The sequence below is a fragment of the Clinocottus analis genome, unplaced genomic scaffold, assembly GCF_023055335.1.
Source record: "Clinocottus analis isolate CAN_PGR_092001 unplaced genomic scaffold, fCliAna1.0.p SCAF_8, whole genome shotgun sequence".
NCBI lineage: Eukaryota > Metazoa > Chordata > Actinopteri > Perciformes > Cottidae > Clinocottus > Clinocottus analis.
Window position 1 is genome coordinate 6,337,852 of NW_027176240.1, and position 19,955 is coordinate 6,357,806.

General features: G+C 39.0%; 1 protein-coding gene across 5 annotated transcripts in view; it reads left to right on the forward strand.

The window, feature by feature from the left end:
* The window catches only part of grid1a (glutamate receptor, ionotropic, delta 1a), a 192,092-nt gene that overhangs the window by 155,848 nt on the left and 16,289 nt on the right, over positions 1-19,955 (forward strand). For all 5 annotated transcript variants that reach the window (XM_068568251.1, XM_068568252.1, XM_068568253.1 and 2 more), the window contains 6 exons: positions 3,836-4,009; positions 6,459-6,620; positions 7,600-7,719; positions 16,492-16,593; positions 17,943-18,140; positions 19,074-19,404. In XM_068568251.1, the coding sequence (XP_068424352.1) occupies positions 3,836-4,009; positions 6,459-6,620; positions 7,600-7,719; positions 16,492-16,593; positions 17,943-18,140; positions 19,074-19,404 (1,087 nt within the window). The remainder of the gene's footprint in view (positions 1-3,835; positions 4,010-6,458; positions 6,621-7,599; positions 7,720-16,491; positions 16,594-17,942; positions 18,141-19,073; positions 19,405-19,955) is intronic.

The following is a 19,955-nucleotide window of genomic DNA, read 5'->3' on the forward strand; positions in this document are numbered from 1 at the left end:
CTGAGATGTTAGTTCCATCATGGCTCTATAACCCTCAAAAACAATTTGCATGAAGATAACACACTGCACTGCACCGTATGAACAATGAGCTGTGTAATGGGAAGTTTACATGGCTGCACTGTACAGTGAAAATAAGCACATTTATGTCCTAATGCATGCAATTATTTACATGTCATTGCACCTTATGTCACATTTAATATGTCTTGTTCCAAAGCAGCAATTTAATATTAAGTGCCAACACAATCGCACTGCTATCCACTTTGGTTAAAGTCAATGTTTTTGCACGACAGCTGAATTGATTAATTTGTGCCACGAAACAAACCGACTTGCAGAGTTGGTTGCTGAAGCTAAGGTTATGTTGATGCATATCAGATGGTGCAGTGCAATTTGGCATGAAATTGCGTTGCATTTCCGCCTGCTCGGGCCACATGTTATTGCAAATGGTCCTTCCTTTGTTTCAATTTAATTTAAAGTTCTTCCCTTTCATGGGATTGTGACTGGTGCGCAGCCAGTCTACTGCTTCTCTTTTTAGTACTTTAAGTGGTGATGTTACGTGGAAGATGCACATACATTAACTGAATGTAATTGTTCTAATTCATTGATAATTAATAGTAATCAAGTAGTGACTGAAACACATTTCTACTTTGCTATACTCTACTGTAGTTGTTGTCTACTTTTAACAAAACAACCTCAATCAAACAGATAGGAACTCAATCTCCTGAGATCCCTCTGATTTATTCAAATGTTTTCATCCTCATCCAACCTCTTCACATCCAATTCCTGCTCACAAAGGCTCTGAAATTACGACAGCCACAGGTTTTACTAGTGGTTACTTCTTCATCACCGTTCGAGCAATTTAAAATTCATGAAATTAGGGTGCGCTACATTTGACAATAATACAGCCCCCATTGGATATTTTATCTAAAAAAATAACTACTTTGACTTTCTGGTTAAGTAACATAGTGCCACAAAATCAGCTGCTGTGAGTTTTTACTAGCAGTGCTTGAGAGTATTGTTAATAAAGCCAATAAAACAAGAGCTGATTTATCCTTAGCATAGCAGTTTGAGGATTAAACGTGTAAAAAGTGTTCCCTACAGTTTATTGACCTTATATATTATGTATTATATTATATTTGTAATGTCTGTCTGACTTGCCACTTGCACATATAGATCCATATAATTGTAGATTAATATGCAAGAAAAGACATCCTGCAAATAGTTTTAGGTAATTCAATAACTTTTTGTAAAAAATAAAAATATATATATATTTTTTTAAATCTATAAATTAGATTTGATAAATACTAATTGCAAATCAGTGAAGGGTCCACTTTTTATTCTAGAATATAACCGCTATGGCTCTACTCTCTCTGCCTTAAGCTATTCATTTGATTTTGTGTGCAATTCTTGATGAATGATCAATTTTCAACACAACAGCACTGCCTCACGAGGATATGGCTTTGTAAATTATGCAAAGGGTTTCACAATTAAAGCAGAGTTATCATTACTATGGTTTGATGTTAAAGAGGAAAGCTTCAATTTAATATAAGCGTTGATATATTGAAAGTTAACTTAGCTCGAAAAAGTTAAGTCAGAGTATGACAACTCAGCAGAGGCTTGTGCCTTACACTATTTGAGGTTTGTGATATTTATTTTATTTATTTTTTCCTCCATTGCAAAAGGACAATAGAACACCAATTATCCGGTTCTACTTAATAAAGTTATTTTTAGAATTACCTTTTTCTCAACTCTGAAAGCACATAAAAAAAACACTCATATGAGTTTTGTACAGCTCAAATTAATGTCATAGACACTATGCTTTGCTCTTCTTCCCTGACTTCTATTACTTCTCAATTTAGTTGCATGCGGATTAAAAAAGCATCTTAACTTCTAATTAAATTGTTGTCATGATTACTAGCAATTTTTTTCAATTAATTTCTTGTGACGGATTAATGACATTGACTGAGCAGCACAGAGAGGATAATCTGTCATCTGAACTTGATTTGTGAATGTATTTTGGTCGTCTGCTGTCATCACACGGCCGCGCTTTACTGTATTCACTCCGAAATGTAAGCAGGTCAATTTTGAGGTGCTTAACACCTAAACTGATTGTGCGATAACTCTAGATATTAAAAGCAGTTTATGATGTTACACGCTTGTGAGCAGACTGTTGAGAAGCAATATTCTGATACAACATGCTCTCATAAATCACATACAGTTGACCAATTAAGATTGATCACGCGTCTCTAGAGTTTCTCAAATCTATGGGATGACCATTAGTTGGAGGCCTTTAGGTTTCACTTTGTGTTCTTTTCAGACAGTTTTAGGTGAATAGTGTACAAGTGGAATGTATCATGTCGTCTGTACTTTCCCCTTAAACCGAATTCAAACGACACGTCAGCCATGTCCCATTGGTCAGTGTCACTGCAAGGTCAGGCTCTGACACAGATGTCCCCCGTAATGGCATTGGAAGTTATCAGCTTGGACGTGAAGGTTTGACTCTGTGAACCATGCGGCATAATTCATCTTATTAATGTGTCACAGCAACTTATGAATATTCATAATTTCCACCTGACTGAGTAAGAAAAAGATTCAGAGGATGAAACTAAATGAGCAAGAATCACCTGAGGAGTGTTTTACTAATGCTGTACATAGATGAAAGATCTGGGAATACTGGCTCTGGATGAAAGAATCCATATAATCAATTTGGTTTGCTTGCCATGTAGCGGTTTTGCATTAAAAATGGAAAAATGGAAAAAAACATGAGATATGCAGATGACAAAAATGCAGACAAATGAGAAATTGGAAACCTCAAGTGTATATAAATAATGTGAACAATTGCAGGATTGACTGTCAACTGAAATAAGGTAAACATACAAAGTACGATCCAGAATAAATCAACAGTAAAGGAGAACAGAGACCAGAAGTAATCACAGAGGTCGAAGTGGAAGGGAGAGATCAAAACATCTGATTAGGAAAACAGATAGCAAGCATGGATTCAGGCATGTGTGGTTACAGATTATATCAACCCAGAGCTGCTTAAATTTTGACCCAACGTTAACCTCACAGCTTTATTGTCAGATAGTGTATGAACCCAACGTTTCCCAAGAGACCGACTGTCTGCCTCAGCATTGATCATTGTCTCACCCTGGAGACAAGCAGACCGCTCAATGACTCATGAATATTGATCTGACCCTTCATAGTGTAGATCTCCACCGACGCTCCGCACACGGGTTCCCTTCAAAATAGAAGGCCAAGGGTCACCTGCGCTATTATTGTGAAGGATATACTTGAAATGTTGATTGATTTGTCAACCTAATGTGAATAACAAAATAACCAAGGTTGTCAAACTCTATGTTGAAAATGACATGTGACAATTAATGTCTGGTTATTTTCAGCTTGTTATTGATATAAAATATACCAATGTTGGGACAGAAATTATATGTGAATTAGGCTTTGGTTGGCCATTGTTAATACACTGGATTTATGTCCTACAAACGGAAACAAATACAGAAAATACTCAATCAAGTTGATATTTCAGTTCCTTGCCTCCAACAGTTGTCTCCATTTTGCTTGTTGGAACCGAGTCACTTTATTTGGTATCTAATTGCTCTGTAGCCCTCAAATGTGTCATCTGATGTCTCAATTGCTTAAAAAGCAGGCCCAGCCAACGCAAACCCCTCTAAGGTGTTGTTTCTTTTCCAAACTCCCACAGTTTGTGTCATGAATCCCCACTGTGCAAAACAAAATCTCATTAAGACAGTGGCACCATACTTTACACTGAGATCAAAGGGAAAAATGTGTTAAACCAAAGTCCTCCTTTTGTCTTCAAATTCAGGAGGTGAGTGATGCAGACATCATGGAGCTGGTTCACAGCTCTCTGGGGAGGATGACCATCATTCGTCAGATCTTCCCATTGTGGAGAGACACCAATGTCCGCTGCATGAGGAACAATCATCGCATCTCGTCCCTGCTCTGTGACCCGCAAGAAGGCTATCTGCAGTCCCTGGAGGTACAAAAAAATGCTTAAAGATTTACTGTTGAAGCGTCTGAAATATATCTGCAATATACCATCAATCAGCCACGGCTTTATTTGGTTTTGTCAAAAGAAAATCATTAATTTTCAGAGTGCTGGATGTACAGTACCATTTAAATATGCAAGATAGACATTTTAAATAAAATATATATGGGGATAGGTAATTCTTGAGTTGCTGTAGGCTTGACATGTGTGAAAGTTTGGTCGCGTCTGGGGTCCGTTTGAATTAAATCTGTTAAAATTAACTCCTATGGTGACAATTTCAAGAAAAAGTATCAAGACATACAAAGCACTCTAAATTGTGAATGTATGTTAGAAACAGTCACAGATTCACCAACAGGAGCTGCATGCTTTCAGAGGAGGTTAGCGCTTTGAGGACGGCTAATGTACAACATGAAAGCAGTACGATGGAATAGGTGCATTCAGTATTTGACCAGTGGCAAGGTCAGATTTTTCTTGTAATTTGTTCCCCTTTTGTTGCGAGTAAAATACTTGCAGTGCTTTCACAACAACCGGCATGTTTTATCTACCTTTTCCAGCAGCCAACAGGAAGAACACTTGTTATCTGCCGGAGTGGCAAAATCATATAACAAGTTAAATGTGTTGTTGTTTTTGTTCCCTGTACAGCACATGTGCTCTAATGGAGTATGAACAGGATTCCTGCTTGAGCACACGTTTTCCACATTTTCAGTAAAGACTTGAGCATGCAGCCATGGTGTAAGATTATATAGAGAAGCATCTGCCAAGTGCCACATGAATACAAATATTAACTAATTATGTATGCAACTGAATATAGATTAATCTCCCCAGATAATGCAATTACAAAGGACATGATTGTCCATGAATATAAATGACTTGTGCTCAGTGGGACTAAGAAATAGCTAGCAAAACAAAGTAATGTATGGTTTAAGTGTAAGTAAAAGTTTGTCTTCCATTCCCGTGCAAATCTATTTAAAATGTATTTTTCCACATTGTAGATCTTGTAAATCAACATATTTTAAATGTATGAGATATGACAAGGCTTCCATTGTGCAAACTACTCTCTGCTCTTACTAAAGAGATAACATTTTGCTATCTATGCGTTGTACTAAGGATTTGTTGACCAGGAACCGAAGCTAAGGTAAATTCTATCTGACTGTGAGGTTCCATAAAGGACGATATACGCTTTAGCACAGTCATAGCTTTGTAATGTATCTACTAATGCACAATGCTTTTCAATCTTTGGATTTTCATAACCTTACTTGCCCTTCCACTTATTGCTTTCTATATTGAGTTAAGAGGGCCTCCGTACACCTCTTAAAGTTTTCTTTTGCTCAATCCATCTGGAGTGTAATAGCCGAGTTCCCTGTAGCTCTATTGAAACGCTCATTTTCCTTTTTTCATCCATACTCCGGACAGATGGCAAAAACCATGTGGCGTGTGCACCCACAGTTCTCAATAATTCACATGAAAGAGGCTTAGAATTCGGGTAATGGCATTTCAAGCATTCGTCAGAATAGTTATACTGAGGAGATTGCGGTGCCTTTCCTGCATTAATCCCTTTTACAGGCAGCTGTGTTGTAATCTCAGATATCAAGAGCTACTGCATTGCATTACGCCTGGACTATGCTCCTGGCTGAGTGGCCTTGAGGCAAGTAAACTTGACTTGTGTGATGTTCTACCACCTGAAGCATTGGACTGAAGTCTAAAGGTGTCATAAATTGAATGCCTGGAGTGGCAGCAAGTATTGCTTCCATGGATCTTCTGTTGTGGGAGAATTTGACTTGACTTGACCCAGAGGACCTATCAAATCCACTGTCACACTAAGACAAGAGGGGTAGACATGTATCCTGACAGAGTGCACTGAAGTCAGAGGGAGACAGTTGGACTGATGGCAGCTCTGAATGTATGCGATGGAGGATGACAGAACCAAGAATATGTTTTGCTTTGCACACTCTTGATTTCCAACTTCACCTTTGACTCCTGTTGTATTAGTAAAACGCTCTGATTGTTCAGCCAAACAACCTCAGTGCAACATGTGACGATTCAGAGGGAGGTTGCTGTTGACTTCACTTTGCTATCATGCAACATAACTAAAAAGAAGACAACCATAACATTGACAAAATAAATCAAAAACTGCCCGCCAGTTATTACAATGTTTTCCTCTCTTTTTTTCAAGCAAGGAGACATGCTTTTTCACCCACTTTGAATATTTGATTTCAACATCAAACCTCACAAGACCAGACTGAAAGACAACTGCTTTTGTGTCACTGCTTCACTCATATAGGTTCAACAGGGGGCTGTGCTAAATTTCTTGGAGCCCATAAAACTAATATTGCTTTTCTTTATTGTATCCAGAGTTTGTGTCCGGTTCTCTGTATCACAGCACAAAGAAAATCAAAGAATGCATTCATTGAAATTGCTTTTTTTTTTTTTACTTCCACAGGTGTCCAATCTCTACCTGTATGACAGTGTTTTGATGCTAGCCAACGCCTTCTACAGAAAACTGGAGGACAGGAAGTGGCACAGTATGGCGAGCCTTAACTGCATGAGGAAGTCCACTAAGCCATGGAATGGAGGATGGTCTATGTTGGACACCATCCAAAAGGTATTTGAGTTTGAACCACTGTTTTCTTGCTTAACAGAGCTGCTGCTTTATAATTGCTGATTTGTAAGAAATTATGAATGATGGCTCTTGCAAAATTGATTATACGATCAATATGTACGTATGAAAATGCACAACTTAAAATATGTATTCAGTCAAATTCCAATATACTACTATAAATCCTGCTGGGAACTTTCATCAGATTTAAATGCATTTGTTTTTAATTTACCCTAAAGTAAGTTGATAATTAAATGTGATCTTCGGGTTTGGCCTCGGGATGGATTTGCAGCATGTCCTGGACTTGTTTGTGCAAAACCCTATCCGTTTTCTCATTTGAAATAAGACAAAATCCTGAAGTGTGCCTTGGTTTCATCCAATTCAATCTGATAATGGAATTTTTCATTGATGCAGTGAGTCACACTGCTTTAATCTCAAGTGTGACATGCAGTAAGATGACCGAACAGGGCATGAAGAACAACAAAGAAGGGCTGCTCTTGTTATGCTGATGTCATTCAAACCGAACATCAAATAGTTTAAATCAATTTGATTCCCACACATTTCAAACGTAATTAAAACATTTACCTGAATTTGTCATGAAATGTTAATTTACCTTTCCAACTAAACATAATTAGTCTGAATCTGGTCCAAGTGATGATGAAACTTCCCCTTGATGATTATGTACTGATTTTATTGTATACATGGTCTAAAGTGTCATAGTTTACATTTCTTCGCCTGCATAGTATACTATATACCAAGCAAAGTTGATTCAATCAATGCAAACATGTCCTTGTACATTTTATAGGTGATGAAACATTTAATGAAGAAAGGAATTTAGTGCATCAACTAATTCATGCTTGCAGGCTATTTATCTTCGCCTATACCGACGGGACAGAAACACTAATGCAATCAAACACCGAATGCTCTTGCTCCTATATTTGTGACATCTCAAACAGTAACTATTTTCTGCCCGTTGTTGCTATAGGGACGGATCAGCGGCCTGACAGGAATGATGGACTTCCGCACTGAAGGCTTTAATTCCCATGTGCAATTTGAGATTCTTGGAACCAGCTACAGTGAGACATTTGGGAAAGATGTAAAACGGGTCAGTCCAGAATATCATTTTTTTTTTGTGTGTGTTGGGGGGGGGGTGGGATGGGAGGGGTGTGTGTGTGTGTGGGGAGGGGGATTGTAAAGGGTACTGGTTTTAATCTACAGCAGTATTCCTTTCTAAATTCACAAAGCAACTGTTCCAGTTATATACTATATAAATTAGACCATAGACCGTGCGATTAGACCTTTTGAACAGAACTTCATTTTGGAAGCTAATTTTCTTGGTAGATGCAATTTTCCACTGACTTACATAACTGTCCATTCTGTATGTGTTAAGGGAAACAGCAGGTACTGTGAAACCACTGATGAAAATAGTTGTATCTAAGACATTGTCGCAATGTGACCACTTACTGTGTGAGGAGAGGAAAATAACAGTGAAATTAAACTATTTCTCATTTTCTAAAATCCCCCCTGTGAACCTGTTAAGTGTAGGTACTCAATTCCAGTCCTTAAGAATTGGTGTCTTGCAGGTTTTTAGTTCTTTTCTAATAGTTTATTATGCCAGCTGTGGCTGATTTACTACCACGGAGGTAAAAAGACCTGCAGGACACATGTCCTCGAGCATCAGAATTGAGTACCACTTCCAGTAGAAATCATAGGGGTCCATTGGAGTGCTTGATAGTAAAAATTATTGAAAGGCATCCTACCGTCCATTGTTTTTTCTCGTAATATTTTGTCATTGACCACTGGTCAAGCCTAATGTTGAAGATCCTGCATGTCTTTCTTGCTGGGATGCCAGGTGAATGCAAAACATTACATAGATTGGAATCAGCTTTACACTGATCTCGGAGAGCCCTTATTCTGGGTTTAACATTTAGCAGGGAGGAGTCAGGTATCGGATTGCCCTCTACTGGAGATTCTGAATTAACCAGAACAGTCTGCTGTAATCTTCCATTCCAACACAAAAAACATACCGGCTTGGATGACCTGACCTTTATCTGAAGTTTTTGTAAACACAAAACATACCACTTTAACTTTTCATACATAGTATATTTCATCTGTGGAAGTGTTGAGCATCGACATTAAAAAAAAAAAAAAACATTAAGCAGGCTGTATGAGCTGATCATGAAGTCTTGATTGAGAAACGTGTCTGTTGAGTGTTGTCTCAAAAGATTGAGAGCATTATTTGTGGACACTTCTCTTAGCTGTAATTTGTTTGTCGCTGTGGATGTCCTGATTCAGTCAGGGACTTCTTGCAGAATGAAGAGGAATTGAGTCTCTTGGCAATCTATGTAGAGCAGGACTGACCAGAAGCGGTAATGAAGATTTAATCACCACTCAGCCTAACCAAAATCATGAAGCCAATTCATCATAATGTGGCCATTAACATTAGCTGGGCAGAGACACACTGCATGCTGTGCCATGTGTTTTTACACACACACACACACACGTACACACACACACACACACACACACACACACACACACACACACACACACACACACACACACACACACACATAGACTTTAATGAACACTAGTGGAATTACACATTTATACAGGGAGAGCCACATACAAACAATGGTGCTCCAAAGCACATGGACACACCAACATGTGTAGCATTGAAAGCATGCAGCCAGGCGAAAAAGACAACAGAGGCCACTACTATGTGGGCGCTTCATCTCAAAATCAATAGCGGCAGAAAGGGCCGCCGCAAGACCAGATAATGGGATGACAAATGCATTCAGTGCATTACCTGGTATATATAAAACAGGCACAATGTAGTCATGTACATTTCTTCTATACCACAATAGGTTGTTTGTATATACAATCAACATGTTTTTCTGCCTCGCTTCGTGTAAAAATGCAAGAAGGTCACCACACTATTTCATGGATATTCTGCCACATACTATAATATCATGTTGTCAGGTCGATGTGTTTTCTTTGAGTGAAGTGTAACTATGCATGTTGTGCTCCCCCTCCCCCTATTCCATCCCGACCCACAGCCACCTCTCAGAACCGAGCTCATTTTGTCCCTCTCTCGTCCCTCTTATCTTTCCCTCTCATCTCATCTTACATCCTGTCCTCTCTGCTCCCTTCTTCGCTTCCCTAACCCTTTCTCCCCGTTTTTCAGCCCTGGTTTCCTCCCTCTCCATCATCGTTTATCTGCATTCAGTCCATTTTCTCCCCAGCCTGATGGCTCTTAGATGAGGCGTCTTTCTGGTTAGACACTGTAATGAAGACTGAAATACTATTTCCTGGATGGCTACTGTGAGTTTTCTCCACCATCCTGTGCTGCAGCAGAGTGATCGATGCTGTTGTTGTTGTTTTGGTTTCCCAGTTTGTTCTTATTGATGTGTCAGCTCGTCTCTAAGCAGATATTGCTAATGACTTACAGCTTACACAAAGCTCTTCATGGAAAAAAAGTCAATTTGCTTCGATGTAATTGTTCCCTCCTAGCCAGCCATCTTGCATGCATCATGCAGTACTTATCTCTCGAAGGTGTCTGCAGTGCTGGCATTATTGTATTAATTCAAAACACATTTTTAGGGACATTTGTGCTATTCTATGAAGAAAATATATCATATTAATCTTTGGCTTCCTAATGTTGTATATTGTCTCCAAATTTTCCTTATTCAATTTTCTGGTTGCAAAGTGCGTCAAATTATAGGGTATTTAATGCCTCTCACAAGCTATTTGATGTCATTTGTAATTAGCCTAAACTGTGCTGGAAATAATATGACCTGGCTGCCTGGGGTCTGTGCTATTTGCCTTACGAATAGAATAATTGAAAAACAGCTTCAAGTTCCTAAGTTATGAGACACGATTTCTGTTGTAGCTGGCTGTGGCTCAGCCATCTACAATACCAGTCAGTACAACAATTTTAATTGAAAGGAGCCTGGACTTATTGTTGCTCAATACATGATTAGTATCATTTTTGCCTCGTCATCAGCAGCCTAAATCTGCCATGTCTGATAGCTAGATCCTTGCCATATTTAAAAAGATAACATATCTCAGTCGGTGCAAGTATCCGTCCAATTCTGGTTGCCAACACTGGCCCAAAGCTAGCGAAATACAGCTAACTGGAGCTGATTCTAACCCTTAATAAGCCCAAGTCCACTATCCACAAAAATATAACCAAATCTGGCAGCCACGTATTGACCAGAGCCGGCTCATATTTCATCCTCTGGTGCCAGAACAGAGCCAAGTGTAGGGGAGCTCCAATCACAATTTCTGGAGCAGATCCCTGATTGCTGCAAGCAGTATCGTCTGTGCCGGATCACAGGGTCCATTTGAAGCCTCCTATTTATTTATGGTGTGACATTATGAATTCATTCAGCTGATCTTTACAACATTTTATATTAAAAAATGAGAAAGTATTGTGAATTGACAACTCATTATTTATTGGCAGGCAACCAGTGTAACATATTCCACTTTTGCTCTTAGAGACACTTTCTGTTACAATCCCTTTTTCATACAGAAGTCATGCAATACTGCTAAAGAAGACAATCAATACACTTTGCTTTTTTACACCGAATAATAGAAAACGTGTAATACAACCATCTCTAGTATTTGTGGTCCCGACTTGCCGGCTGTCACGTTTGCAGAGACGTTGATTAGACAACCTCTGCTGCCTGCTTAGCAGCAGAGCATCAATGTTATAGAGAACAGCGAAGCAGAATAATGGCACAACAGTCCTGTCTTGAACAAGCTGTCTAAAAGGGGCTTTAGAGACGCAACTTACAACACCGGTGATACCATTTAAGCAGCGTACAGAGAAATTGTCTGGAACTTTTTCAGAACGGCGTTTCTAGTTTTTGGAGCCAAACGGTCTGACTTTTGATTGCAATGGATCATATGGATTGGACGATAGGACGGGTTTTTCTTTTTGGTTATTATCAACCCTTGCAGCAGTCGTCGTTAATGTATAGAGAAAGTACGAGTGGAGGTCACATTGGCTCCAAGTGCCCCCTTGCTTGTTGCGTCAACTAGTGTCTAACAACTGCAGTCGTTAAAAGCTGATGTATTTGTGCTATTGCTCAACCTTCCCTCTCTCTGGCTCATGAAGCTAAAATGGCATTAAATTGTCTCTAAAGGGTGCTTTCTCTTGCCAACAATAGATCTGCAGGGGGTTGATAGGGCTGTTGATCAAGTGATTAATTTGCCAGGCACGGAGATTTAGCTTTCAGGAATTTACTCTCTGGCTCGTACAGTTTTTGAAATCTCCCCTGGCTGCTGGAATGTTCACCTGCAGGAAGCTAAAGAACAGCACTCAGCGGTGAGTATTTTTATGAGCAAAAATATATTTTCATTAGTCCATTTTACAAATTTGCTCGGTCAAATAGTAATGGCATAGTTCCACACTCAATTAAACAGTGTAGAAAACAGTATGGGTTGAGTTATTTTGCCACAGAGAATTCAATAAAAAGAAACATTTGAAATATTGTAATACTGTAATATGCTGAACAGTTTGCCTTTTAAAAGAAAGCATTAAAGTGGCAGTACCCGCTGTTTGTAGGTTGTTCCGACTGACACATCCGCTACATAGACGATATTTCTCCACGTCTTAATTCATTGTCTTTCATCTGCTTCAATCCAGCATGGAATACATGTTACTAGCCATATCATCATTCAGTTCGCTTGAAATGCACAGCATCACCTCGTCACCAGAATAAGAAAATCACTGTTTTATTATTAAGTTGGCATCCTTCTCACTGTTGCACATTTCTTTTTAAACTGCAACTCTTCTTTGGAGCCTACAGCCACTTCTGTCTCGCATGCAGTTTATTTTAAGCAACAAGATAATGCTGAGATGGTAGAGGATAACTCTGCTTTTACAGCCCTAACTCTTGATACAGATACTGTCTTTTCTCCAAGATAGCACATTGTACTTAAAAGCAATCAGTAAATACATGCAGGAATGAAGGGAAACTGTAAAAATGTGATCATGTAGAGGGTTTATTGTCATGGTACAGTTTTCTTATTGTGTGTTTCTCTGAGAAATTTCCTTTAAAAAAAACAAAAGAGGAATTAGCTTACTTGATCTCATTTACGCTCTCTGTTTCTTTTGATCACGGCTAGATAGTAACCCACAATATACAAAAACTCTTGGGAGATTCGCTGCCCAGCGACCGATCCTAATCAAGGTCATTGCCTGACCTTAACTTATCAGCAATTGTGGGGCACCATAGAGACACAACCATTTCCATTATTTATTGTCTCTTCCCTTCAAAATGTTACAGTTTTTATTATTTTTCGCTCTTTTTTCTGACTGCGTGGTACAAAGTGAATCTTGTCTCATGTGGCGTCTGATTATCTTAATATTTCTTGTCTTCACAAATTGAATAAATGGGCAGTAAACAAGGCAGGGATTTACAAGTAGACATTCATTATTATTCCTATTATTCCTATTATTATTATTATTATTATTATTATTATTATTATTATTATTATTATTATTATTATTACTATACGTGTTCAACAATCAGGCACAGTATTGTAAATCCAGTTGGTGTTTCAGACAAAGAGTTGTGGGTCGATAAGATCGGGAGCACGACGAACTGAACTATGGGGGTAAAGAAGAAGCAGAATAGCAGCAAATTGCTTAAACTTCCATAAAATCCCGTGTTCATAATGATCCAGTTTAAATGGTTCCTTGAAAAAGTATTTTCTACACAATTTCTTAGGATATGCAGTAATTGAGACAGTTAAAGTGCGATGAATCCAGGGATATTTGACTTCCATTCCTTTGTCGTTTTCAAGTGGTCATTGGTATTTGCTCATCTCTATTGCAGATGATTATTTTACGGTCTTGAGCATCGTAAACCATTACCTTGAAAGCGGTCCTGTTATTATTGTGACTTTTCAAACAGGATTTTCCAAAATGTCATTGACTCGATATTCTCAGTAGAATAAAAATGAAGCATGTAGTCATAGGAGGGAGGAACTTCATGTTTTGATTTTACTTGCATGAGGTACAGTACACTCGTGGTGACAGATTGTTTTGCAAATTTAAAAGAAGAAGCTCTAAAAACTTAAATTCTCAATCAGCTGACAATTTAAAGAAAGAAGCAGATAAAAAGCTAGATTTGGTATCAAGCACCAACATTAAATCAGTTTTCTTTCAAGTATCGTTAAGCATATTCATAGACTAATCTGGCTCAGTGGTGAGCAGGGTCAACCTTCAATCAGAGGATCGGTGGTTCAATCCTACGGTGCATGAATGGTTGATAATACAGATATGGCACCTGGCATGGTAGCTCCTGTCATCACTGTGTGAATGGGTGAATGATGTTGTGTAGTGTTAAAGGTCCATTTACCATTTACTCCTGGTATGAATATGGTATAAATATATATCCTGTTTCTGAGTCATGTCCTTGAAAGTCAGATAGTCAAAGATCACAGCATGTCTCGTGAAGTGTTACTCGTTCATATGCAGGTGGTTTGGCTGTGCTGGTTGTATTGTTTGTGACCTTCCCAGTGGCGTGCTGGTGTGCAAAGCTCTGTGAAGTAGAAGTGTTCCTCTTTAGTGTTCTTCAGTTTACAGAGCAGAGATTGCTCCGTGTATTTCTTGGAGGACAAAGTTGCTCATGGAGAAAATAGTCCCCTGTGAAGCAAGCAACGCATACTGACATTTTGCACCTCCCCCCCTTGCGCCCCCCCCCCCCCTCCACACACACACACACACACACACAAACACACACAGAAGAACAAGTTGACAAGCTATTACAATTGAATAGTGTAGTATTGTACTCATTATCAAATCAGCATAATTTTCTGAGCAAAGTGCAGGGTAGCTTTGTTAATACATCCTGCATGACCTTATTTACGTTGATCAGCTCCATGACTAACTAATCTCCATGTTGTTGACATGCACGTAATGCTTAGATAAAGCCGGAGGAAGACATATTTCATGAGTGACATCTTGAATGAGGAGAAAATAGCTTACGTACACCCACACAAGCTGGGAGGTTATGAACATGATTCACCAGCAGTTGGCAGAGAGGCTATACATAGCAGGGTAACTTTTACGACATATAGTATTTTAAGGATCTCATGCTCTAAGTGGTTTATGAAAAACAAAGGATTTGGCGATAAGTGAGGTTTTTTTGTCAAGCCTCCTTCATTGCCTCACATGTTTTTCTTTCCTTCACGGTTGAGCCTTTCTTGCTGCCTTGTGTGTCTGTAGTAATTGTTGTTTTCTCTTGATTGTATAACAATTTGCCTTTGCAAATGATGACAGAGATTTATGTTTGTTCATCTTGTTTTTCTCACCAATCTCTAATACTAGCCAAATGAAACATCACAAGAATGCAAAAAGAGTAGTTTTTTTTTAACTAACTGCGTACGTCCAATCCAATAAAAGAGCAAAGCAGCCTCAACATTTCACAAAGCAAGAGTTCAAAGCCATGTGCAGGACTTGTGATGAAATCTCAAAGCTTAAAAATATCTACTACTGTTCACGGTTTTGATCTGTTACCGTTCTCTACTTAATATTGAATGAAGTGTCCAGCTCCATCTTCTCGAGGGGGCAACCGTCTTTCAGCATTTTGTTTAAATCTTCCCCCACTGATGAAAGTGAGTCACTGGCCATTAACATTTAGCTGGATGCAAATGTGTAAAAATGACAAGTATGCAGTTTCTCCTTGTCAGAAATTATCTCCTTTTAACTCAAACTGTGGTAGTGTGGCAGCAGAAACATATAGTGAGTGATTAAAATACAATAATGTATATTTCAATTATTTTTTTTTATCTAGTAGAAATGTAATTGTGAAACACCCTGTTAATAAGAAGTGAACTTGGAACATGTAGGCTGTGCCGATGGTGTATGAATGGTTTTGAATGTTAGATGGTTCTGATGGGCATCAGCGTATGAATGGCTGAATGATGTGGAGCGCTCTGAGTGGTCGGAAGACGAGAGAGTGCTTTACAGGTCTATTCATCTTTGCTCCAGCAAAAACAGAAAGGTACATTTGCATGGATACATTTAATTGAGAAATTTCACAAACAACAAAAAAGCACATTAATATCTCATTGTGTAGAAGTACATTGTGTTTCTGTGGGAAAGGTATCTTTGTGAAGACCCTGCCGATGGGGCTCATACGCTGCAGACCGAGATGCGCTGTGGCCCGAACGGCCTGTTGTTTGGACCCGGAGACACCATTCTTGTCCTGTCAGCTCAAATCTCCTTGACCACTTCAAATGATTTGTCAGATCCTTCAGAATCCTTGTACAGCTTGCAGCACTGATTAAGAATTTAACAAACATCAGCTCCACAACTTAAGACACGGCTCAAAACGCTGACAGCGTGGAATGGGAGATGGTTTAGATTCATGGAATTTGTCTGTTTGGCTTTTATTGTTTTTATTTTTTACACAATGAGCATGACATCTACTATAAAGTCCTCATTATTTAACAATGTACTTCTGCTCCTCCTTCCTTCCTCTCATACCCATCACCATCATCATCACCACCACTTCCATCTATATGATTACTGGTAAAGTATTCTGTATGGCTTACAAAGTGTGACAATGCATTGCAGCATTTAGTGGTGAAGCTTGAATAGAGGGTCCAAATAGCATACTAATGGTTGGTGCTTGTTGTCTTGGTAACCAGCTCAGACTTTAACATAGACACTGGCCACTCTGTTGAATGTCACTACAAACGGTCAGAAACGAAGATTGCTTCACTTACAGCTCTGCCACGTTGTTATTCTGCTTCCTCAATATGTATGTATGAGGTGTTTGGCACCTTTGTCTCTGAGACCTGCTGCATATTTATCTATTCTTCCCATACATCTGATTTCTTTCTTTGTCCTAATTAGCTGGCGTCCTGGGACTCTATTCGTGGTTTGAATGGTAGCCTGAAGGAGAATCGGATCGAGAGCGGGATGCAGGGAGTGACGCTGAAGATTGTAACGTTACTGGTAAGTTGTGGGAGTACAATGAATCTATTAACGCTTGACCTGAGTAGGCCAATATCTGAGTAAGAAAACAAACACCACGGTATGGAGGCAAACACATTCAATAGGTTGTTCTTTACACCCACAGATAAAGCAATAGTTTATCTGAAATACACACTTCAACATAATATCAATGATCTTTTTCACAGAAAACTTATTTTTACCAACTGATGAATTCATTTTAATTAAAGCTACTTTGCCTTGCTTTCTCAATGTTCAGCCACGGGAAAAGACACTCAACATTCCCTGCAGATGTTTCACAATAAAACAATGAGTTTGCATTAAAAGGGAGCAAATGGAGCAAACAACACGAGGGCTTGATGAATTAAGTCCTGTATTTGTAATGAGGCTATCTTAAAGAAAAGACAATTTGTCACCTCAGTTAAATGAAATACAGGCTCTGTTCGCTTTTTGAGAATTTCCTGCAATAAACAAAAATTTCTAGATTCTACTGGTTTCAGTGAGTCGTAATCATAGAAGGATAGAGAACCAAAAACCTAGCACAGGATCTTGAAGAACGAGACCCCTTTCCATCTACTCTCCACTTAGAAGAGGGAATTTAAGGTGTTCCTCCTACATCTACTTTTGTGAATCTAGAGCAACAGAAGTCCATGAAAAACAATCCTCCATGGCAGCAGTTTTTTCTTCTCCTAATTTCATGAATTTTATCAGTGCAAGTCACTTCCCTCCCCCTCTCTTCATTCTCCCTCTTCTCCACACATGATTTACCTGCACCATATTTATTCACATAAGTTCTGCTCAGCTCTCCCCTGGCAGTGTCACTTAATCAAGTCATTTGCCCCTGCCCACTTTAACACCTCCCTTCTCCTCTGTCCCTCTCCCCCTGTCTTCTTCAGCTTTCTTTACTCCTCTTTTACCCATTTAATTCTGCCTTGACACTTTCAACCCATAAAAAAGAACCATGGTTGGGTGCAGTAAATTTAAAATTGCAATTTCCTCGTTGATTAACCATAGCAGTTGCAATGGCGCCATGTGTTCCAGGTCAACAGTTGTTGAGGAAACTATTTTATTATGATGAAGTTTAACTTGGACCACCTTAGAAGCTCTTCATAAATGGTGTCACCCCAAAGTTCCTTAAATGACTGAATGTGTCCTCGCCTCGCTCGCCAATTTGGCCCAGAGGAGATTATGGTGCATCTTGATAAATGACATGCCTGTCATTAAGTGGACATACTCTTATTCTTTTCTAAACTTCAAGGATAACACAAGGGCTTGGAGACAAAATCCTCATATGTTCACATTCCCCTGCATTAACATTGTCAGTAATGTATTGTCCAAATGTATTCAAACAGGAAGAGCCTTTTGTGATGGTGGCCGAGAATATTCTGGGCCAACCCAAGAGATACAAGGGTTTCTCCATTGATGTCTTGGACAGCTTGGCCAAGATCCTGGGCTTCAAGTATGACATCTACCAAGTCGGAGATGGGAAGTACGGCTCGGCACTTCCCAATGGATCCTGGAATGGAATGATAGGAGAGCTAATTGGCAAGGTTGGTGTATTTTCTTTTTATCTCAGTCAATCAATTTCAGATTTCAGTCCAAATCCTTTTTTTTTCTGGGACTCGGGCCACACGGTCTTGTTTTGAAATGGGGTCCCAATTGTAAGGCTCAGTAAAGTAGAAAAGATTTGGAATAAAAACATTGAACGGACTAACGGCCTCTATCTGTACTTCTCCAGTGGGTGACATCACAGATTAATTGAACTGGGTCTGATTTCTGCTTTTGCAACGGCTGATGAAGTTTGAGACCTTGACAAATGCGATTGTGGGTCATGATGATAATTGGATTTGAACTCCCATTGATAGATATAGAGATTTTGTTGTTTTTCATCGCATAGTCTCTAAATACATGATTTCAATCTCATATGTACAGTTTTTGTTTAAGGTTTCTGTAGTTTTATTAGTTATTTACTGTACATATACACTCTTATCCACTTATTTTAACATACAATCACAAGAGATTGCAGAGTGGTAATACAGTGGACTTAATTATTTAGCAGAAAAGAACTTCATGAAGGCCTAATGATCTCCCTGGTTATTAACTTCAAAGTCAACAATGGGTCGATGAATGATGCTGAAAATCTATAAGTTTTCCTCCTGATGATATCATGGATGTGTTCTGGGAAATTGTCTGATGTATACATTTCAAAATTGAAAATGTGGACTGATTCCTTTTGTTAGGGAATATCAAAGGAAGCTCATTTGAAAAATGAAAATGTAGCGTGATGGAGATACAAGAGCAAAGATCACAGGGTCTCAGGAGGATTTGAAGTCCTCCACAAGTGTTATTAAATCAATTCTCCTCAAAATAAAATATGCTAAATGTACCCTGAATGTCTAACACCATGCAGTCTTAAACATATAATAGTGTTTTAAAATGAAATGCTATAAAGTTACAAAAAAAATATGGCTCTCCTTCCACAGCGAGCCGACTTGGCCATATCAGCCATCACCATCACCCCGGAGCGGGAGAGTGTGGTGGATTTCAGCAAACGCTATCTGGACTATTCAGTGGGAATCTTGATGCACAAGTCGGAGGAAAAGATCAACATTTTCTCTTTGCTGGCACCATTTGACTTGGCAGTATGGGCGTGCATTGCCGCAGCCATCCCTGTGGTGGGCATTATGATCTTCCTGCTCAGGCGCATCCAGGCAGTGCGCTGCCAGAACAATGCAGGAGGCCACCCGCCACCTTCTGTCTCCACTTCACTTCAGAGTGCCATCTGGATTGTTTACGGGGCTTTTGTTCAACAAGGTGGGTGATATAGTTTAAGTCTACACAACATGCAAGGACAGTGCATGCAAATGTATGTATTTTATATAAATGTAGGAGGGCCAAGATTAGGCAGGTTTGTATTCTACCAAGTCATATACCAGCCTCTTACTAGTTGAGGCTTCTGTTTTTAAAGAGGTGTTAACTGATAAATTCAATGTCGTTGAAAAATAAATTAAAATCTTCCTCCTCTTGACCTTCAGGGATGCATCTTTGGAGACTGAGCACCAAGCAAGCAGTACTTAAATATCCAACCCTAGATCTAAGCAAAAATAATAGCTAAAAAACACCAAAATGTACTTCAAGGGATTAAGGACAGAGGATTAATATAAAAGGGGTCCAATCAATAAAAATGCACATGTGGATGTCAGTAAACAACAAATGCTGATTCATTAGTGAGTAAGTTTGAGTCACAACACCCACCATAGCATTTTCTAAAGGTGCCCTTGTCAAGCAGAACATCCCATCTTTAGGTCTGGTGGTGATCCAGGTATGTTCGGTGTGGATAAATGACTTCTTCAGCAGCTGATGTT